This window comes from Carassius carassius, chromosome 49, assembly GCF_963082965.1.
Source record: "Carassius carassius chromosome 49, fCarCar2.1, whole genome shotgun sequence".
Taxonomy (NCBI): Eukaryota; Metazoa; Chordata; class Actinopteri; order Cypriniformes; family Cyprinidae; genus Carassius; species Carassius carassius.
This window is the reverse complement of record NC_081803.1, coordinates 11,412,653-11,435,916: the sequence shown is the minus strand read 5'-3', so window position 1 is coordinate 11,435,916 and position 23,264 is coordinate 11,412,653. Positions and strand designations below refer to the sequence as shown.

At 40.3% G+C, this 23,264-nt stretch overlaps 1 protein-coding gene across 7 annotated transcripts in view; it reads left to right on the top strand.

Moving 5' to 3' along the window:
• LOC132132789 (autism susceptibility gene 2 protein homolog) overlaps positions 1-22,975 on the top strand; it is a 361,078-nt gene extending 338,103 nt beyond the window's left edge. For 4 of the 7 annotated variants that reach the window (XM_059545316.1, XM_059545318.1, XM_059545315.1 and 1 more), the window contains 13 exons: positions 9,793-10,330; positions 11,111-11,385; positions 11,598-11,830; positions 13,367-13,411; positions 14,300-14,395; positions 14,871-14,942; positions 15,262-15,291; positions 15,662-15,733; positions 15,944-16,085; positions 16,709-16,789; positions 19,325-19,408; positions 20,763-21,018; positions 21,211-22,975. In XM_059545316.1, coding sequence (XP_059401299.1) covers positions 9,793-10,330; positions 11,111-11,385; positions 11,598-11,830; positions 13,367-13,411; positions 14,300-14,395; positions 14,871-14,942; positions 15,262-15,291; positions 15,662-15,733; positions 15,944-16,085; positions 16,709-16,789; positions 19,325-19,408; positions 20,763-21,018; positions 21,211-22,420 — 3,134 coding nt within the window. In that variant the 3' untranslated portion in view covers positions 22,421-22,975. The remainder of the gene's footprint in view (positions 1-9,792; positions 10,331-11,110; positions 11,386-11,597; positions 11,831-13,366; positions 13,412-14,299; positions 14,396-14,870; positions 14,943-15,261; positions 15,292-15,661; positions 15,734-15,943; positions 16,086-16,708; positions 16,790-19,324; positions 19,409-20,762; positions 21,019-21,210) is intronic. The other 3 variants (XM_059545319.1, XM_059545317.1, XM_059545320.1) reach the window with 3 other exon arrangements.
• The last annotated feature ends 289 nt before the right edge of the window (positions 22,976-23,264 follow it).

Sequence of the window (23,264 nt, the reverse complement as noted above, 5' to 3'; positions counted from 1 at the left end):
CTCAAAAATGTATGCTCAGAATGGCATGTTGGGTTTAGTTTGTTTGTCTCTTGTCAGTTGATTTCCTCTTTTAAATTATCGCTGACATGATGAAATATTCATAATCTTACATGATAAATACGAGACTCTCCAATTTATTAACATGCTCTGATTGGTCCATTACTCGGGCATGTACCTGTCACTATACGACCATTGTCTGGCTATGCCGGTTGCTGATTTAAAAAGGTTTTTCGGACAAAATAACCATTGACAACCCAGTTTAATGCTGTTAGGATGGCATTTGTAGCATTAGCTCACTCTGATATTGAATGCGTAATGAAGACTCCTGGGTCAGCAGCCTGTCTGAGTGTTTTATTTCAGCCCAAAGGTTAAGAGGTGGATTGGCCTCTGTCATTAAAGTGATTGATTATGGCTGTGAGTTTGGCTCGATTAGGGATCAGGAGTGATCTCCTTCCACTAAAGTGTAAATAAATATCGCCTCTGCAATATTTGGGAGATGTAGTTGCTGTTATACTGTTAACCACAATCAACATCATAAGAAGGTGAGACAGACACAAGGGCCAAAATCTAATTTTGACAAATTAACACATTTTTCTGTATTTTTGTTCTGTGTTTGACATTATTTTTTCTCTTTCTCTTACCCAGGCCTAGTTGTGCAAATATCAGCGGTTCTCTAAATTGTGTATGTAATTGGTATAGGGATAATATGACAGCTTGCCTTTGTTTGTGTATGATCTTGCATGTGTACACCACAGATGTGTCCACTGTCAGCTGGGATTAGTCTGTCAATACCTCGATCACGGGTGTAAGCATTCTCTCTCCCTACTCTCAGTTCATATTTAAAGCCATAGTATATCAGATTTTCTTCTGCTGAAAATATGTTAAAGTGTGTTTCTGTGCGAGTTGGCGCTTTCTTTTTATTACATCACCAGCAGCCGTGCTCTCAAATCACTTTTACCGTTGATTACAACAAGTGATGTTCTTTTAAATGGTCTTATTAGCAGCTTTGCTTTTTTCCAAACACCTGTTCTGAACACCTAGCACAGGTGCACCGTTGCTGTAGTATAAGTTATTCAGCTGTTGAGTTCAGCAGCTTCTTATTGCATAATGACATCCTCTTCATCAGCTTCATCCGGGACGGTGAGGAGTCTACAAACAGACAAGAGGTTGATCAGCTTGCTCTCTGGTACAGTCATTCTTTTGGATAGTTGAAAGATGACTTTAGAACTTAGCGCTAGAGATGCACAGATTGCAATCTTCTTGGCCGATTCCAATTTCCGATTTTTTGTTGATCTGCGGATACCGATTTTTGCAGATTCCGAATTTTTTTCCTAAGAAATTTAATTGACAGCATACAAAAAAGCTTCTTTTTTTCAACGTTCCATAAAAATAAAAAAACGTTCAACGTTTTCAACGTTTCATAAAAAAAAAAAAAAAAGTCAATAATAAAATATAGGGCTGTGACGGTTGCCATGACAACCGCGTCACCGCTGTGGTCGGTTGCTACCGCGGTTGTCTACTGCCACCGGCGGTAGTGCACGTGACGTCACAAACATAATACAAAGTTTTGTATAGACGGTTTCAACAGCAACAACATAAACAAACGTTACTGCGCATGCGCGCTTTTGTGGACCTAACTTAAGTTCCGGTAGACTTCCAAATAGAATCAATAACAACAGCCAAGTCCCTCTAGAGTAGATATTTTTTGATAACAAACAAAATATGTTTGCTGCATGGATCAGGCGGACTTAATGAAAATGCAAATTCATTCTTTGCCAGCAGGAGATGTTTTAAAGCATAGACATAAAGCGCGAGAAATAGAGGTTTCCCCAGTAACAGCAATAAACAAAGCAGAGCTGGTACAATCACACGCTGCTTTATCAGGCATATAACATGCAAGTCTTCCTTCAGAAATACAGCGATATAAAAACACCTGTGCCTCGTTTTGATATTTAAACATATAAATGTAAGGAATTATTATTATTAAACGTGCAGTACATAACGTTTCTCATGTTTATTCAACAAAGCCTTTTTGAAAATCGATCCGTTTTAAAATGGTGGTGAGTCTCCAAAAATAAATAAATGTATGGGAAACACATCCCGCAGCACAACCACCTGACCCCAACTTCAGTCTACTCATCACCTTGACTTTAACTGCGTTTGTAGAATGCACCCAGCCAGACCGAGATACAAAACACAGACCGGAAGTTAACTTAGGTCCAGGCGCGTGCGCCCGATGAAACCGTCCATATAAGTGTAATAACTGTAATAGTTGCAAATTCTAAGTCTATGGTAATTAACAAATTACCTCAAACACAACGTTTCCTTTAGATTGGCAGATTTGAGCGCGGGAAAATACAGTTTATACATTCAGCAAATTAATTTAGTGTTGGGCGATGGATCTTGTTGGGAAAGCAAATACCACATCACCGATCTGGAGTCATCTGCATTCATGTCACCCATCAGCGTTTGCACAAGTTCTCGTGATCGCAAACGCTGGCTGGTAAGGTTTGGTGAGGCTTTCTCCAAACTGGCCAAATACAAACGAGACCGCGATAAATAAAAGATGGTAACAAGAAATATGGCAACGATTCCTATTTCAAAGAGAGCGCGGACAGATGAGGAGTTACTGAGCTTGCTTGGTGGCAGAAAAGTTAACCGGACGCAACACAACCGCGTTGCGACAGGTTTAGTCTGTCTAGTATCTATACAGGACATTTGAACTCTGTGTCAGTAGCCTACATCACAGACCGGACGGGGATTTATCATGTCATGTTGTGCTACATCCAGTGTAGCATCACTGATTATAATGAGTATTTTGTTGCGCTGCATTGCTCGCGTCCGTTAGACAGGGTGTATTTAACTTTCTTATTTAGGCTACTTTCTTGTAGCCTAAATAAACATTATTTCTTTGATATTTATTTTAGTGTTTCGCAGGCGGCGTTCACTGACAGAAGTGCTCAAATAAACACGAACTGACGTGTGAAATAGGATGTGTTAGATGAGTGAGACAGTGCTGGGCTGATTTCTAGACGTGCATACATATAAATATATCCTGTATATAATATATATAAAATATATTACATGCATGCACAGTTTAAGTCAGCTTTAATCACATTTTTTGGTAATTCCATGAATTAACTGACCACGACACTGCTTGAATATAGTTTATTTCGCAGTTTGATATGAAAGGATACGCACAAAGGAAGCACGCACCGCCTTTGAGCACAGGACCGTCCGTGCTCGCTTAACTTGCACCTGATAATAAAGTGAAGTGGAGCGCGTGTCTGAAACGTTTCCTGTTCAGTCATTCTGCGAGTCTGCGACTGAATAAATTCACTTCTTGTCATGAGAAAAAGTGACAGAAGCAGCAGTTGTGAGTGGGTGGCCATCCCCGCCCCTACGTAAAATAATTTGAATACGTTAAACTGGAAAAAAATTATCGCCTTGGTTAATGAGCAAATTTTGACACTAATATATATATATATATATATATATATATATATATATATATATATATATATATATATATATATATATATATATATAAAATTTTTTTTTTTTTTTTTTTTTTTTTTTTTCAAACACCGCGCCACCGGCGGTTGTTGGTCCATGACTACCGCGGTGGTAAAAATCAGCCACCGTCACAGCCCTAATAAAATAAGAACAAATAAAAAAATTCCAAACAAAAGCACAAATAAATGCAATAGCATAAAGAGAGTTTTTCCGGTTAAGTAAGTTTTTATTTAGGTAAGAAATACTACAGAAATTAAAGTAATCAAATGTACTTTTTGTACATTTTGTACATCCCAAATGTATTTTTTATCAAAGGTCATTTCTGTAGTCTTCATTGTAAAAATTATATACAAATTAATGCTTACCATTAAAGTTATAAAATGTATTCATTGAGAGCAGAAAGTGGTTTTCTTTGTTTTTTGTTCTTTGATTAACATGACAGACAGCAGCAGGAATATTGGACTGCGGTCCCTTTAAGAGTTTATCCACGGACCCAATATACTGTTACACAACATACTTTCTCTTTCTCAACTATTTAACGTTCCAAAACTGAGTGTGTTTAACCGGATACTCGCTAAGATGGGCATTTTGGCATAATTTTGAATGTATTTGAACGTATTAGCGCAGTTAGCCACTCATTTTGGTATTTGTGGCTCACAAGCTGTTTGGGACTGAGCACGGCTTGTGCGGTCCACTAATATAGACCAGTAGTGGTTCACGCGCTTTAGGTCTAAGTGTGAAACCTGCATGAATGACTAAAATAATGCGAAATACAAGCACCATTTAACAGGAGCGAATGAGATGTTTTTGAGAGAGAAGGGGTTGAGAGAGACAATGTGCGGCTGGCATTATTGCCTGTGCCAGTGGTAACAAAACGGATCGGCTCAAAATCGGAAAAAGAAGTGAGACTGATTGGTCTGATTGATGAGGAAAATCGGCCTATTCCGATCCCTGGCCAATCGATCGGTGCATCTCTACTTAGCACCAATCCATATGAAAGGGGAACCATGGTACAGTTTAGATACTGTGAACACAATCTGTAAGTAGCTGTTATCGATTAGGTGTAATACAGTGTAAAAGCAGAGGGATAAGAAATTTAAACTGGTTTGGACACCTTTTGTCCACTTTTTCTTTAATTGACATAAAAAATTTGTGTGTTTACTTAATTGCCATATTATTGAACAGGATTAATATGTTTGACTTAAGTCAACATTGTTGCCTCACCTCGAAACGACATGTTTAGCTCCTTTCTAGACAGGATTTGACTTGATACATCTTAATTTGTCTAATATATATTTGTTCCCTCTATTTTATTTATTGCTGTCACTTTCATCTAGCTTTAGAATAATGAAATCAGAAGCCTTAGAAGCCATAGCAGTGATAATATGCAGATTTGGTGTCTAAATAAGATTTTATCTGGAAAAATGTGCATAATATCTGTTCTATTCTGTTTATGAGAGCTCTGGACTCTGTCTGTGGTTTTTAGCAGATGAATATGGTGTGTTCTTTCAGAGTGGACTCACCTCAGGATAATGAGCTGTGTTTTGCTGTCCGTCGAGACTTCACCCAAGCAGACTGCTCCAGGAGCCTTGTAGATCATAATCCTGCTCAAAAACAAACACACATACATAAACATTGTGTGATCAGATGAGAACTTTGCAAAGTTCTACCATCTTAATAAACATCCTCCTCCACAGCTGCCATTTGGAATAAAAATCACCTCTCTTCACTCTTTTTTGGTGAGGCGAGAGAAAGCTGCATTTATTTGTTTCCAGGGATCAAGGAGACTTGACAAATTAACTCCCCAGGGAGGAGAAACACACTTCTCCTCCACTCCCTGGCCGGCCCTGGAGTCTTCATTACGGGAAGAATAAGCGGTGTTTTCACTCTCCGTCTTGTTTTTTTAGGCATGTTAGTACATTGAGAGAGTTGCTCCAGGGAGGAGCAGCAGAGCTCTCTGTGGTACAGGCTTTTAGAAGAGCATTGGATATTTTTTATAAAGAGTCTCTACAGGAAGGCCACAGAGCAGTATAGAGAGCACGGGAGATGAGCACCAATGCGTTTGTGTGTCTAGTAAAGAGACCACATTTGTCCTTACATGTCATGTCAGTTGTTGACAGCCTACTGGAGCTATATAATCTGAAGGGAACTCACTTATAAAAGCCCTCATTTTGACACAAACAAGTGTGAAAGGCTTTTTGTTGAGTGTTGTTAGCTCTCTCTGCCATAAATCCAGTTATTCAGACAGGATAAAGGGTGACTTATTTCATCCTCTGGCTTGTTTCTGAGCTGGGAGGCTGAACTACCCTTGTTTGTAAAAATTGTGAGCTTTCATGGGTCAAATGAGGTAGCCTATGTCTCTCACTTCAGTGGGTATATTTTTTCAGCCTACGGCATACGCATACATAGGGCATACATCATCGGTCTTGTCTGTGCGCATTTAGATTGTTCTTTCACATACATATGAGTGTTTGTGCATACGTGTGTATTGCCTTCCCTCATGTCACATGGCAGATGTTTGGCACAAAAACATTCCCCAGGGGGGTCTTGTACTCCCAGATTATTGTTCTTCATCTGGTAGAGTGCTACAGGTCAGACTGACCCTTAATGACTGCATCACACACATTACCTCTCAACTGCACCAGGTAGACATAAAAAGACATAGACTTGGGCGTGCCACATTGAAGACTTGGAAGTAAACGCCCACTGTTATGATTGGATAGTAGTTTTGTATAGTAAACTACCTCCAAACTAATTTCATAGTTATGTGTCTTTGGTTAGACACATAACACATAATCAGGACATATCAAGCGATCTCTAACAAATCTATAGTAACACATAGTACAATTATTTTTTACTCACATAAGTGTGCCATTCCTGTTGGATCCAATTTAAAACGGTAGAGCATTGCTTTTTAATCTGTCTCTCTGCAAATCAGGCGTCGACATATCTTGTTTACAAACGCTCAATGTTTTACTCATGTGAGCTGAAAACAGATTCCTAATATCCGAATCCGAAGGAAGGTTAGCAGCGACTGTGTTCTTCCACAACCAAGCACTGCACAATATTTTGCGATCTTCAACGGCATGTTTATTGTTTGTTGCTCAATCTGGTTTAGTGCCACTTATATCATTTCCCTACTATGTCATGCGCGAATCAGTGGGTGGGGCTACAGAATTAGGCATTGATATTCTTCTGTGGAGGCTCTGAAAGCTCCTGTAAGCTCTGAAACTTACAGGATATTCTTTTAGAACAATGACCTTTTATATATCAAAAGCTCAAGTAATAGTTGATTTCTCAATTCATGACCCCTTTAAAATAGGGAAATTAGTTTGGCAGTACTGCTCCAACAACTTGCAAAATAGTAAACCACACATGACAAAGAATCATGATAAAGTCGTGAATTGTGATTTTCATGGAAAAAAATCCTGATATAATATTTTTGCCCACCCCTTCTTTCAACACTTTTCTGGTGTTAATTCATGTTTATTTTTCCTATAACTAGTAGCAAAGAGGAACAAATCAGTTTATGTGCCCCTTGAACTGAGGTGCAACAGCGAACGCCACATTAGTGTCAAAGCCACTATTTTATTTATTTATTTATTTACTGTTTATTTTGTGATAAAAATTTATAGAATTTAAAAGCTTTATTTCTGATTAAAATTAACAAAGCATAAAACTTATTGTGATTATTGAATGGCAGGTATGCTGCAAATAATGAATGGACTTAGAGACGTGAAATATTTCCAAGCATTTATACTGTCCCTTCAAGCAAGATGACAAATGGTACAGTTTATTTTAATGATCCCAGATCATGTGTAATATTTACATAAACATTACAGTTTACATCTGCAGTAATAATTAATTCATAGACATGAATCTTAAAAACGAATAATGTCCAAGCAAATCGTGACTTCACTTAACACCCGCCTAAGCATAAGATTTAGTCTCAGATGTAGCACGCCTAGATGGTGCAACAGGTTTTAATTTTACACACTACTTAAAGCACATTTTATGTCCAGCCTAGTCTTCTAACCAGGTTTATATCCAGCTGGTGCATTTGACCCCCGGACCTTATGCTCTAAACTAGGCCCCATGGCCTACTGCATTGTTAGGTCCCTAGGCCCATGAGGGAAAGATCAACAATGTTGGTTCAACTATGTTGGTTCTATTTCAGCAGGGTCCCCAAAGCCCATGGGATTCAGGCTCAATTAGCATGCCTTGCTGCAGGCGATAGGTAGGCCTGGCTGGGTGTGAAGAGATGGAAAAGACAGATGAGTGTGGTTCCCACTGAGGCAGACAGTGAAAGGAGTTATGTATCCATTGTGATCCCCCGTGAGCCTTTGGTCCCAGAGAATACAGTGAATCTTGGTCAATAGTCTCTTTCTTTCTCAATCATGGAGTGAATTTATTTGTACAATAAAAAACACTAACATCCACTTTTGGGTGTGCCAGTCAGGTTTTCCTTTGGACAGTTTATGATCTTTTCCTAATAAAAACAAAAACAAAAAACACATTAAGGCATTCACAAGAACAAGAACTTAAAGGAACACTCCGACTTTTTGGGACTTTAGCTTATTCACAGTATCCCCCAGAGTTAGATAAGTTCATACATACCTTTTTCATTTCTGTGCGTTCTGTAAGTGTTATTTGACGCACCCACCGCTAGCCTAGCTTAGCACAAAGACTGGATGTAAATGGATACTGGTAGCATAGTAATCCCAATAAGTGACAAAATAATGCAAACATTTTCCTATTTACATGTTGTGATCTGTATAGTCACAGCGTGTACAAATAACAAGGCTATATGAGACAGAGACTATTTTTAATCGTATAAATACTGGGAACTATATTCTCACTAGGCGTAGGAGCACAGCTAACGTTACTTGGGTGGAGTGGCTACTTGGGTACTTAAGTGTTCCGTTATGTTTTGAGATGACTAACATTAGCCATACTGTAGTGCCATGCTAATGTAATATAACCTTAGTAGTGACACTATTACGTGAATAGGGGCTCCGTGTATCAGTGTATCCCCTTTATTGTTATTATTGTGACACACTGTATGCAATGGCTATACTACAATTTCATTGAACTATGAATGATCATTATAACAAAATCACTTACTTGGTGGACAGCTCACTCGGCATGGGACGTTTCTTCCAGTTGATCTTGTCACAATGGAAAAAAAAGACAACTGCCGGGTGTATTAGGGCAGAGAAATCTTTCGTGGTAGTGACGCAAATATTTTGATTGTCATCAAGCCTTGACATTGATGGCAATACCCGGTCCCATTCATTACAACAAAGGCTCTCGGTTTCTGTCGGCATAGGTTGGCATGTTCCACATTTACACCACCAGTCCGTGTTCGTTCTGATTCTCCCTTCGTCTTACAGCTTCCAAAGTTTGTAACTCCTCGTCTGTGTATTCTTGCTCAAAACTATATGGTTCTGGATCTTGGTTTGATACACAGTAAAATTCCTCTGAGTCTGACAATTCCTCAAAGTCAGCCATGATCACGAGTCACGTCTAGCTAGTTAGTCACGTTTGTTTTGTTTACGGTCTCGTGTGCTGCGCTAATCACTCCGCCCAAGTAGCCACTCCGCCCAAGTAACGTTAGCTGTGCTCCTACGCCTAGTGAGAATATAGTTCCCAGTATTTATACGATTAAAAATGCTCTCTGTTTCATATAGCCTTGTTATTTGTACACGCTGTGACTATACAGATCACAACATGTAAATAGGAAAATGTTTGCATTATTTTGTCACTTATTGGGATTACTATGCTACCAGTATCCATTTACATCCAGTCTTTGTGCTAAGCTAGGCTAGCGGTGGGTGCGTCAAATAACACTTACAGAACGCACAGAAATAAAAAAGGTATGTATGGACTTATCTAACTCTGGGGGATACTGTGAATAAGCTAAAGTCCCAAAAAGTCGGAGTGTTCCTTTAAGGTTGGCTTATTAGGCTCTAATTTCTTGATGATTGTATGTTAGGTCTCAGAATCTGGTTATCAGTAAGACACGTTTGACCTGGCAGAACAGAATTGCGAATTAATTTTGCTATTTTAAAAACACTGAAGCAGCAATAAAGACCTGCCTTTGAGAAATAAAGTAATCTGTTTTCCGTGGCACAAGGCTTTATTTTCTGTCTTGCTGTTTCCTGAGTTTAAATTTGTTGCCAGAGTTTAAGTCAATTGAAAGACCTGTATCTCCATAATATGTATGTCTGCTTTCTGAAACATTAATTAAAAAATACAATTTTTCCATCTCTTTAGTTCCAGATTTTAGCATTGACAAGCTCTCCACCAATGCCTGCCAGGAGCTGCAAGGCCTGGGCATTCCCAAGGTGTCAGGCCTAGAGCGCAGTCAAGAGAAGAGCCAGGAGTCGTCCCGTGAACTCTCCTCGGCCACCCCCTCACTGGTGTCCACTTCCCATCCCAAACCTCCCCTCACCATCCCTCTTCACATCCAGCCACCCCCCTCTAACCGGGGGATACCCTTAACCCCAAGCCCAGTCCAAACCCAGCACCCTTGTCCAGACCATCCTCTTAGTCCGCTGTCGCCCCCTACCACCCTGCCTCAAACCCAGGGCCAAGAGCCCTCTCAGGCACCCCCAGCCCAGCCTCATCACCCATCTGAGCCTCCACCTCACCCAAGGCCACCTCGAACTCCAGGCATCTATCATCACCCCCCATCACCAGTGCTACCAGCCCAGCAGAACCCCACCCAACCTGTGCAGCACAGACCGGCCTCTCGTTGCCATCCGCGCCCAATCTCGGCCTACAGCAGCAGCCTTAGCCTCAACGGCCTGAGGTGAGTGGGTAGCAAATGGGTGTAATGGAGTTAAATATAAAACCTCCAGATGTGTTATACACACTGACTGAGCAGCTGTTCTGAGCCCCAGCTCTTAAATACTGTAGCATAACAGTGTGTTTTCTGTATTAAAATGTATCAATCCTCCAGTAAACTGTTGTGTGTGAGTGTGAGTGCGCCTGACAGCACCGCAGAGAGAACCCCAGCTGAGAGATTAGACGGTTTGATTCGTTCCCCTCCCACGTCGATGCTGCTGCTGCCTTGTAGCTGGCGGCGGCTTGTAGATAACATATCCTCTGTTCAACACAAATACCCCAGTATCCCACAGAGAAGCAGATCTTCCCCTCCCTCTTTTCATGCTTCTCCACCGTCCTTTAAATTTGTTGTGTAGTCCACCCTGCGCAGTATCTTGCCATTGGACTGCTGATAATAATTATGCTTTGTGTTATTCTGTATGTGTGCAGCTTTTAATATAAATATAATTAGCACTTAAATGATTACTTAGCCTGTAAATCAGCTCTTTGTTATATTGCGTATGACTCTGATAGATACTTAAGCATGCGGCTGGGAAATCCCTCCAGGAATAACACATTCTTCAGCACTGTATCCACACTTTCCAGGTTTCTGAAACTGGATCCTTTTATTAAATTCATAGAAGGCACTTTCACTCTTAAAGCAATTTAGTGAACAAAGGAGTTTTATGATTATAGGTAGGAAAATAAGTTTCCTTTTATACAGGCATGTTTTTACAATCATTTTTTCTATCTTTCTTCAAAGCAGCAGTCGAAGCAGCACTCCAGGGAAGCTCCCGGGCCCCTCTCCAGCCCCTCATCTGCACCTTCACCAACCTGCCCCCACTGGGGCAGAAGCCTCCTTCCCCCTGCCCCTGTCGGCAAACCCCACGGCTCCACACACCTTCCCCACCTCCCTGCCGCCCTCCACTCATCCTCATCACACCAATATGTTTGCATCGCCTGCTGCTCTACCTCCACCTCCTCCTCTCACCTCAAACACTCTGCCGGTCCCTGGACACCAAGCTGGGAGTGCCTACTCAGGTACCAATCTCTCATCCAGCATGCTTTAATGCATAACATAAATAAGATCAGACATTATTGCAAGCTGTTGAATCAAGCAATTATCACCAATACCAATATGGTTCTCTATGCATTTAGATAAACACTACTGAAAAGGGGCTCTTGTAAAGTACCTATTCAAATAAGTTTTTAAAATTTCTTATTTCCATCTCACTTCCTTTTCCTTCTCCCAGAACAAGACCTTCTCCGGCAGGAATTAAACACTCGTTTCCTGGCATCTCAGAGTGCTGATCGCGGGGCATCACTGGGTCCCCCTCCATACCTGCGGACTGAGTTCCACCAGCACCAGCACCAGCATCAGCACCAGCACACACACCAACACACACACCAGCACACCTTCACCCCTTTCCCCCACGCCATCATGCCCACGCCTGCACCACCCATGGTGCGTACCCCAGGCAGAAATGTGAGGATAAGTGGAACATACCTCTTAAAAAAAAAATACATATAATAATAAACATTGTGGTGATGGAGGCTTCTGGTGTCATTTGCTTCTAGCTACTGTATTTACCTTTACAAGAAACAGTCTGTTATGCTGCTTGATACAGCAAACTGTTTTTTGTGATAATATTGTTTTAATTCATTATTATAATAAATACACTGGTTTATAGTGCAAAGTTTTACCGTTTACTGCTTTTATTATTCTTCAAGTTACTTACCTATAGAAGCTAATGGATCGGAAGTCTCGCACATAGCTTATTTCTGCATTGCAAAATAAGGTGGAGATGCTTAAGTGGTTAGATGGATGACTGTATGTATAAATTAGATGTATACACATTAAAATAAAATGCATGCATATAAGATACAGGGTTCCCATGGTCATTGACATTTCTATAATGTGTCTATTTAATGAATTATACAGGCCATAAATTATGATTTATTTGGGAGTCTGTAAAAATCAAATCCATCAACATGATTTGTAAAAGGCCCTAGTGAGTCACCAGAGATAACTGGAAAAAATCCATGGTCAAAAACTGTGGGAACACTGTAGGTAACTTCTAAATTTGTGCGTGTGTGTGTGTGTATTGCAACGACTGCTGAATTATTAACGTGTGCAGTACAGTATGCTGATTCAGAAACATTGAAAGTCAGGGCAGTAGCTCGCTCTCTCAATTGTAACCATGTGTTTCTTTCTTGCCACAATGTGGCTTTTCTTTGTTGAAAAATTGCTGTTTTTCTCTGGCATGCTTCTCCACTCTTCAGTTCTCTGCCCTGATTTTAGAGTTGGCAGTCAGAGCTACTGGGGATAAGTTTTTGTTCCAGCCAAGCATTGAGAACTTAATACTAGTTTATTCATTCCCAGTTTAATGACATCATTTTGGTCTGATGGAGTTTTGACTGAGGGCTTTTGGTTGGCAGGCAGCAGAGCTGATTAGAGAGTTGAGGTTTCATACAGACGCTCCCACACACAGCTCAACAGTAACCACACTGCCCACAGAGGCTTAAAAGATGCTTTTAAACCATTCCAAATTCAAAGACCTCTGAGAATGGCGCTCTGTTAGCTAATGTGCAGCACAGTTTGAAAACTAGTTTGAAAGCCGCATTGTTTACTCGCGAGTGGGAAACATTCTGTCTGGATCCAGATTAGACCACTCAAACCCTGTTAAATGAGCTGTTTAAAATACTATTTTTAGACAGCCGAATGGCTTCTATTTGGCCACTCACAGAATTGCTGAGTAATACACAGTAACAAGAGAAATTCCTTGTCATAATTCACTGTAAATCGCAAAAAGACAGCCTGGATGGGGCCAGCAGAAATACTGCAGGGTTATTTTCTGTGTTAACATTCATTAATCAGTACAGGGACCAATTTTACTGCCAACCAAACACTTTAATGTAGAGCACATGTGGAGACTCCACAAGATAACTGTCCTGAGTAAGTTGTTTGTAGGCCTGAAGAACTCCTGTGTGTACTAAGCACTGTTTCTCCTTTCCTCCACAGTTCGACAAATACCCCACTAAAGTTGACCCCTTCTACAGACACAGCGTGAGTCCCTGTCTTGTTTTTGGCATTTGCTGTGGTGGCTTTTTTTTTCGTCCTTAGTGTAGTGAGTGTTGTCATTTTTTGTTTTTGCTCCCATAATATAATTTCATCATGTTTGGCATTGTGGGTGTTTTAAGCAATAGGGGCCATGCTGGTCACAGCTTTTTTAGGATCCAGCTGTAATTATATCTACAATTGGCCTTAAGTGCCTTATTATTTTTATAAAAACCATTACTACATAAAGGTATTAAGCGCAATTTATTTATTATTATTAAAACGTTATTTTATTAAGTAAATTGGCTGCAAAATACTTTTTTAATTGAAATGTCTCACTGGTGAATGTGGGGATCTTGTTAAGAGATAAAATATTTCATTCTATCTGCCTGTCCAACTGGTTAATGCAACTTTAATTTATTTGATCTCTGCCCTTCAATTATGAAGTCCATTTAGCAAATTATTCATTTGTGACACCCACCCATGAACACACACTGCAGTAATTACATGTATTATGCAGTGCGTTGTAATAATAACAGTCATTGCTATCAGAGTTGGTTTAGAGGGTGACCCATATTGTAAATTAATCTCACCGTTTATCTTTGTTGAATGTCACAACAACCGCAGGTCAGATGATGCTTGTATCATTATATGCAGCAGAATAGATGATTTGTAGTCTCATTCTTTCAGAGAAAAACTGAGCATAAACTGTTGTGAATTATTTTCATATTATGCAGCATGTTATGAAGAATGTCATTTAAATGTCAGCAGCTGATGTTTTGTAGTTTGTACAAGGACCTGCATGCTCCGGTCTCACTGTAGAACTGTAAACAGTTGACACGATCAAATAAGAACCTCGCCGAATGACACTGTCTTGTATCCTTTTTCTTTTCTCAGCTGTTCCACTCTTACCCCCCAGCGGTGTCTGGCATTCCGCCCGTCATCCCGCCAACGGGGCCCTTCGGATCTCTGCAGGGAGCGTTCCAGCCCAAGGTATCACAATACCAAATGCTATATGTTGGAATGTCAAGACTACGCCCAAAACTAACCTCCTTTGCTGTTCCAAATGTACTCCTGCACACATGGAACAGATCTAGCTAAATATAAACAGATCTCAGAGTCTTTTTCTTCTTTCATTTTATGTATAGGTACAGTATAAATAGAGAATAAATTAAAATTACATTTATGCATTTAGCAAACGCTTTTATCCAAAGCGACTTACAGTGCACTCAGGCTATCAATTTGTTCTGTCCCCAATGGGGAATCAAACCCCCGGGGAACAATGCTCTACCAATTGAGCTACAGGAACACTATAGAATACATTTCAGATGTTTTCTCGGGATGTAGTCTGGTGATGTACCCCAGTTAGCTACCGGTAATTCCGAGTAAGTGAGAGATGATACTGAATGGTTTAGCTATCATGTGATAGGCTGAATAAATACTTATGTTCTGTCTTTGTGTACTACAGACCTCAAACCCTCTAGATGTGGCAGCCAGGCCTGGAGCCGTCCCACACACACTCCTTCAGAAAGACCCTCGGGTACGGACCACAAACATGCTTGAACAAACCTGTGGTATTTTTAAACTAGTATTGAATGACACTATGGGCAAACTAAGTGTTACATTTGTCAGTCACGTTATACTGGTGTCCACATTGGTATGCAGGCAGTAATAGGAAGTGGAATACTCTGAATTCTGGCCTAATTATTCCACAAAATGCTTCATTAGAAAGGGAAATTTTAACATTTTAATTTGGTCAGTGATGAAGTGATGATCGGATGCTAATTAAAAGTCCTGAGTGACAGCTTAGTGTCCCTAATCTCTCTCACTCTTGCTCTCTTTTCCCCTCTCCTCTCCAGTTGACAGATCCGTTCCGGCCGGTTCTCAGGGTAAGACTGCTTTATCAGTTATTCAGTACGTTTCCCCACAGGACTCAGCAGGAAATAGAGTAAAAGCTCATTACAGTTTAATCCCACCTTCCACCAAGCACCTGCCTTCCGCTCCACAGTCTTTTTAATTAGCTGTGCACTGGGACTCGACGGTCTCATCTCAGAGTCTATACAAGACACTATAAGAATCCTTTATCAATGAAAACACTTTGTAATGACATTTTCCTGAATTAATTTGCAACTGTGCCTAAAACATGGGGAAATGCAAAGAAACTTCATATTAACTTTCCAAGTTAAATTTTTATTAAAATGTTCAACGATATTACATTAAATTATAAATAATATTTTCATATCTTGTCTGTCTCTACAGAAACCAGGAAAGTGGTGTGCTATGCATGTCCATATAGCCTGGCAAATTTACCACCACCAACAGAAAGTAAAGGTGAGATTTGCGTACATTATCAGATTTTAATTTTACTGCACCCTCCAATCAGGATCAGCATTATATATGGAAAAAATACTCTTTGTGGCTTTCTTTTTTTCTCCTCTTTGTTAACTCTGATCTTCATAATAGAATACTGCCTTTTTTAATTTCTGAGGTACTTTTAGAGGGGTATCACATTTATTCTCTCTTGTGCCTGGTCTTCTCCAGCAGCAGATGCAGGTTGACCCACACAAGTTGGACTTTGGCCTCAAACCGGAGTTCCTAAGTCGACCCCCAGGTCCTACCTTTTTTGGAGCTATCCATCACCCTCATGACTTGGCACGACCTGCATCGCTTTTCTCTGCAGCAGGTGAGTAGATGTCCCAAATCTTAGCAGAGTTGAGCGAGATCGCCGTCACTACTCAGATCAAAAGCAGTTCTTCCATTGTCTTTGGGTTAGTCAGCACTAATATTAGTGATTTTCTGTTTCATAATAGATTGTATTACTTTAATAATTTTGGTCCCCATTTCTTGATACTCATTACACACCAACTATCCTGCAAGCGAGTGAAGTAACAAAACTTAAATGCTTCCTTTATAATTAGCAATCTATGCTGTAAGTAAGCTGCTTTGTTGATAGAAACATTTTAATGTAATCATGTTGTTTGTACTGTATTATGTACTGTCTAGGCAGTTTTTGCAGTTAGACCAGGAGTTCCCAAAACATTAACACGCCAACCCCAAACCACCCCCCCACCAAACACACCTGCTTTGAATTGGAATATCCCTAAAGAAGGCAGAAAACCCTTTGAAGTCCACTCCCATATAGTCAAATGGAGCCCACCCCTCAGCTGAGCATGTAGATAAGAGATGCATACAAAATGCGCAGAGCGGGGAGGCGCCAGGACTGGAATTGGGAACCTTTGAGCTAGACCCTTAGACTTGCTTTAATAAGATTGGAAGAAATGTAATCATGATCGGTCTTGGTTTCAGGGTCCACACATCCCTCAGGTGCACCTTTCGGACACCCTCCACATCATCCTAGCAACTTTCTTACCCCAGCACCCCACTTCGGTAAGTTGACAAGACACTTACAGATGCACATTCACACTCCTCCATTAGGTGTCAACTGCTAATTCTTGACTGAAGTGTGTGTATTCTAAGGCAGGGTGGAAGGCCAATGTCCTGCAGAATTTAGCTCCAATTTGCCCCAATATTCTTGCCTGGAAGTCTATAGTAATCCTGCAGACCTTGATTAGCTGGTTTAGGTGTGTTTAATTAGTAGGGGTGTTCTGATCAGGATTTTTGAGGCCGATCACAGAAAGCAGTATTTGCCGATACAGTCACTGATTCCAATATTTTGAAAGACTTCTTTTTATTATGTGGAATTATTTAGTAAGAGTATTCGGGAATTTTAGACATTTATTCAGGCCCTGAAAATCATTTTTGAAAATTAATTTCCCTCTAAGGTGACTCTTGTGAGAGGGGATATTTTTTATTTGAGAGGTGGAGGGGGAGCATTTTTTTGGCATTTTCCAAAAATATATATTTATGTCTCCTAAATGTTTGATAATGCACTGCATTTTCGTTTTTACAATCATTGTTGCACAATAGCTTGCACACAGTCCAAGCCTGATTTTTTGAGCTGTATGGGTTAGGGTTAGCATTTGCAGTGTGCATGCAGTCCATGTGTGGTATGTAAGTGATGCAGAAGCAGCAGGTGCTCACTGTGCTTTTCATACAGGAGTCTGCAACTCATCCATTGCGGTTTACTACAAACACAACATTTATTCATTATTTTGATTTCAAATCCAAACACTGTTACTTAAAATGCTTTTTCACGGACTCATGGAGAGCGGGTAAGAAACTGAATGGCTTAAACACTGGCAAGAATTTGAAATAAATGCAATTTATAAACTTTAGTGATGATGCGACACTGCCTCGATTGTGCAAGTGACAGTTCCTGTGTTAATAGTTCATCGTGCATGCAGCTCACTTATAGTGCAGATTTGATTTGAAAGAGAGCACACGCAGTGATTCAATCATGCTATTTGTGAAATTATGTCTCATAGAAAGTTTTCAAATTAGGTACTTTAAAAGTTATTTAATGAATAAATCTGAACTGTACCTCACCTTCAGCATTACAGTTTTTCACCTGTGCCGGACAGACTGAGACGGTGCCGCTGCATGTCATGCCAAACCTCTGATGGCAGGCACGTCATCAGCTTGAGATCGTTTTTTTGAGATCAGCCTTTATACAGACTGCCGATCAATCGGAGCACCCCTATTAATTAGGATTGGAGCTAAACTCTACTGGATATCGGCCCTCCGGGAGAAGGATTGGACATCCCTGGATTAAGGGTTACTGAACACTTCTTTAAAAGTCAGTGGATATTAGGGATGCAACAATACAATTAGCCAACAGTTCAATACACGTCTCCGTTTCTTTAACCAAGGTTTTTGGTTCGGTTCAGTTCAGTTCTGATGGCATGGCACATCAGGGTTTTTTCTTTCTTTCTAGGCTTAGGAGACAGTAAGAGGTTGAGAAAAACTTTTTTTATTGCAATATTCGTTCTTTATTTTATAAAATTCTACTTTCAGACAAACCTATATAATAATCCTGTATAATAAAATAAATAGACTTAGACGTAGAATTGCACTACCAATTCCAAATTTTTATTTTTTCGCCTTTTTTTTATTGATTTCATTTTTTTAAGCAAGAGACAAGAAAGAATGAAAATAAGAGTACATGAACAAGATTCTTATTTGATCTGTTACAAGCTATCTGTAAAAATAAGCAACCATTGCATTTTAATCACAATCCAAACAGAGATGCTAAACACGTAGCACGAGCAGTTTTTTTTTTTTATTTAAATTAGATTAAATAGTTTCAAAATTTGAAGCAAAAACAGATTGGTCTGACTTCAGCTTTGTGAAACTATGCTAAATAACAACTGAACGAAACAAAAACAGCAGACTGAATGAGAATGCAAATTTACTCTCCAACAGTAGGTGGCACTTATGCAACAGCGTTTCCTTGGTTACTGCTACAAAGCAGCTGAGGCACTACTTTAAAATGCATTTTATGGAGGTAAGATAAAAAGAAAATACCTCCTAACCTTTATGAAGACAGTAAGTTCCCCTCAGAAATACATTTATGTGAACCTCCAATTCAATATTTAGGATTTTCTTCCAATATTTTACACACAGTGAGCTTGCTCTGCCTGTTACAGTTTTCTCATCATTGCATCCATCTTCAGCGTCTCTGCCCTGTTTTAACAGTCATTTACAGACCTCTTAATTTTCCAAACAAATTACATTTTGGGAAATGATCACAATGCACAATGTCAGAGACTGGCCAAGTCAAAACTAAAAATAAATAAAATTCATGGAAATCAACGGTTCAATATTATATTTAAAATTGTGGCATCCCTAGTTAGTATATATATTGCTAAAACGTTTATATATCTGTTAATTTTTTAACTAAGGATTCAGTGGGGGGTGGGGTATTTTAAATCATACCATTCTGCGATGAAGAAAGCTGTAATTCATTGGTGATTCACACAATCATTTAATTGACTGATCCTTTGTTCCCGTTTTGACTGACAGAGCCCTTCAACAGACCGTCTTCATTTGGAGGTCTGGCCTCATTAAGCACTGCAGCCTTTGGTGGACTGGGAAACCCAGCACTCGGTGAGTGCCAGTTAGTCAATTGTTATGTTAGGGCTGGACGATATGGGCAAAAAAAATCATGATAATTTTTCTTTAGATCCGTCGATATCGATAGTTATCAGAATAAATGTCAAATCTTTATTTTTTTAAAGCCAGATTTTTGACCCCGAAGTGAACGTTGTAGAAATCAGACCATTCATTTTCCTAACAAAATAAATATCTAAATAGAAAAATAAATTTCTTAGTTTCTGCATGTTCTAATGAGTAAAATAGTTTCAAATCAAGAAAAACAGGATTGGGTTGCCTGATTATATTAACAATAATATTGCTTTTTGTCTCTTAGAAATGCTCATTTGATAATAGCTTGAGTTAGGATGCAGAGGCACATTTTTGTTCATTGTCAAGATCAGTAACATCTGTAAAAAGAAATTGCAGCAACCTCAGTCTTATATGGTTAAATCATGTGGGTTAAATTTATTCTGATCAAGTTTTTATTAATTTATTTATTAATTAAGCATTGGTCTCCCATAGTAGCATATATTTAAACACAGTTGATTCATGATAAACAGTTAAAACCACACATATAGCTCCTCAGTACCATGGTAAAATATAGCTATTTGGTTTTTAGGTAGTCTGTTTGTCTGACAAACAGTAGTCTAATAACATTTAAAAAATGCAAACATGCTATAGCTTAATTACAAACACATACTACAATTATATACCATTACTTTTTAATGAAATTCAGGGTGAATATTCCAAATTTCTGTCACAATATTATGGTGCAGTGAGTGTTACTACAGTAAATCCATGGTAAATGATGACTGACTGTCTTGTTGCACAGTGTTTCTCCTGCTCGGCTTTAAACTAGTTTCACTAGTTCATTCACTCATCGCTGAATACAAGCACTTGACACTGGATCTCACAGTGCTCCTTAATGCTTGCATGACCAAGGAAAAGCATCTGCTGTAGTGAGCTCGTGCCGTGCAGCAGTTTGAACTTTGATCCGAGCGGATAAACGTGTGTCGCGATTCACAAGAGTTGCGCTGTTTCGTTCCGCTTTTGGTGCATAAACATTATATCGAACATTTATTGAACTCTTCATATCGTTTTATCGAGGAAAATGATATCATGATAATTAGCTTCATCGAATTATCACCCAACCCTAGATTTTGTATTAGAAAATTCACCTTCAGTCAACACTTTATTATTTAGAAATGCAGTACATTCATATATTTTAATTATCAGGCTTATAGTTGAAAAGTCATTACAACACATATTTAATAGTCTGACATCAAAGAGTAAGCCTACTCATGCATGAAATAGAAAAGATCAAGATAAATAAAATCTCACCATGTAGTTTTTTTACGTCTTCCAGCATCCAACTCTGTATTTGGCCACAAAGATGTACCCAGCGCACAACAGCACTTCAGTGGACCCCACGAGCCATGGAACAGACTCCACCGCACTCCGCCATCCTTCCCCACCCCACCTCCCTGGCTCAAACCTGGAGACACTGAACGCAGCGTGTCGGTCAGCTCCCATGAGAGAGAACGAGAACGAGAAAGGGACAGAGAGAGAGAACGTGACCTGGACAAGAGGGATTCATCAGTCAACAAAGATGATAAAGAGCGGTGTGTAGAGCTGTATGGATGATACTAACCACTCACATTTTATCATTTGTCAGTGATATATATATATATATAAGTATTGGTAGCATGTTTTATTACTGTACTGTTGGCTGGTCATTGCAAAATAAACCCTCTCTGGGTTTATTCTGGCAAAAAAATAATTTGCCTCATAGTAATGATCTGTTTCACCTCTAGGGAAACTGCAGAAAAGAGACTCCAGAATCACCCATCCCCGATTCCTGTCAACCCCCTCACTCTGATGAGTCACACCCGATCATCTGAGCCCTCCCGGAACCACATCCCCTCTAGTGAATCTCGGGATAAAGAAAAGCCCAAAGATCGTGAGAGAGCGCGAGAGCACTCAGACTTGAAAGACTCCAACACAGATGAGCACAAGATGAAGGAGAATCACCACAGTGACAAAGACACTCCCAACATTCACGACGGCCGGGTTTCTGAAGACAAGCTGGCAAATCGGGTTACAGCGTCACCCTACACGCGGTCAGGCACTATAGATCGGGTGAACGGCGGGCTGACTCGAGATGTTCTGGAGAAAAAGGGCGATATCACCTATGAGAAGAAAAACAGTGAAGTGAAGGTGAAAGAAGAGAGGAAAGAGGAGCAGGATGGTCCCACGGGGAGATCCCCGGAGCAGAGATCCACACCACAAGCACCAACTTCTGCTGCTCTCCACCCTCCATCTTCAATGCCTGTACCCATGGGCATGCCCAGTATGCATCCCATAAACAGTATCAGTAGTCTGGAGAGGACTCGTATGGTGGCCCCCTTCATGGGTATCAGTCCCATCCCAGGGGTAGAGAGGATCCCCTATCCCGCCTTTCATTGGGATCCCATGAGGGACCCTTACCGGGGACTCGATATCCACCGGAGGGATCCGTTAGCTCGAGATTTGCTACTGCGGAATGACCCCCTGCACCGGTTAACAGCGCCGCGCCTTTATGAAGCGGAGCGCTTGTATCGGGACCGTGAGCCACATGACTTTAACCGAGACCTCCCTCACGGACTGACCTTGGAACAGCGACGGGAACAAGAGCGGGTGCACATAGAGGAGCGGGAACGTCTGCACTTGCTCCGAGAAGACTACGAGCAGGGGCGTCTGCACCCGATGCATCACCCTGCTTTAGACGGACACCTCCCTCACCCGGGTCTCATGGCCCCTGGACTTCCCAGCATGCACTACCCCCGTGTTAGCCCCTCCTCTGCCATAGCTGCCCAGAACGGAATCCTCAACAAAACCCCTCCCACCGCATCACTCAGTGCCCCACCCCCTCTTATCCCAACCCTAGGAGCGCGTTCCACGTCTCCCAGACGGACTACCCCACACGGCACTGACATTAGAGACAGACCCCCTTCACACACACACAAAGATATAGAGGCACGGTGAGACCCGTGATGGACTGAAATGGATCTCAAAAGCAAGCACTTGAGGCTGTATCATATCTGTATATAGATTGTGCATTACTGATTGTTTTTGTTTTTTTGCGTTTTGCTTTTGTACAAAAGACTGAGATTTTTCATGCTCTTTTATCCTGTTCATTGCTGTTTATTCTCAAATGTACAGTCCACTGATCTTGAGCAATTGGACAAGCGCTAGATCTCCAACATGGAAAAATGGTCTTGGAATGTACAGGTACCTCAATACACTGCAAAAAGGCAGAACATGTAGATATGTGTAAAGTCGGTGTGTTTCTCTCCTTGAGGAAAAAAAAAATAAGGTACAAATATGCAAATGGGTGTTATGAAAGCTTTACTTTGAAATTCTGTACATAGTGGGCAGTGATCAAAAGGAAAGCGAGTGCACAGTCTCTGGTTTTAGTTTAATGCTGCATATTAATAGTTTGGAAAGATCAAATTGTCCAAGAGACCACATCCCTTCTTTCAACTATGCAACTCATGCGTGGGTTTTCTCTCTGTATCACTTCTTCTCTCCTCTATAGTACAACCTCTACTGGTTGTGCTACTGGTAGTCTCTACTGAACCCTCTCATTCTCAACAGTACATGCTTACACATTACTCAGATTGTGATTGTTCCTAAATGGGGATTTTCTGCAAAGGGTTTTACTCGCACATCTGACAAACATGTTCCCTAACTTTTAATCCAGAAACATGCTTTTGTTATTCAAGCTATAAAGATCTGTGTTGACAATCCTTACAAATACACCAGTGTTCCAAGAACCTAACAAAACAAAATTCTCTGAATTAATTACCTCTAAATGAAAAGTCTGGCA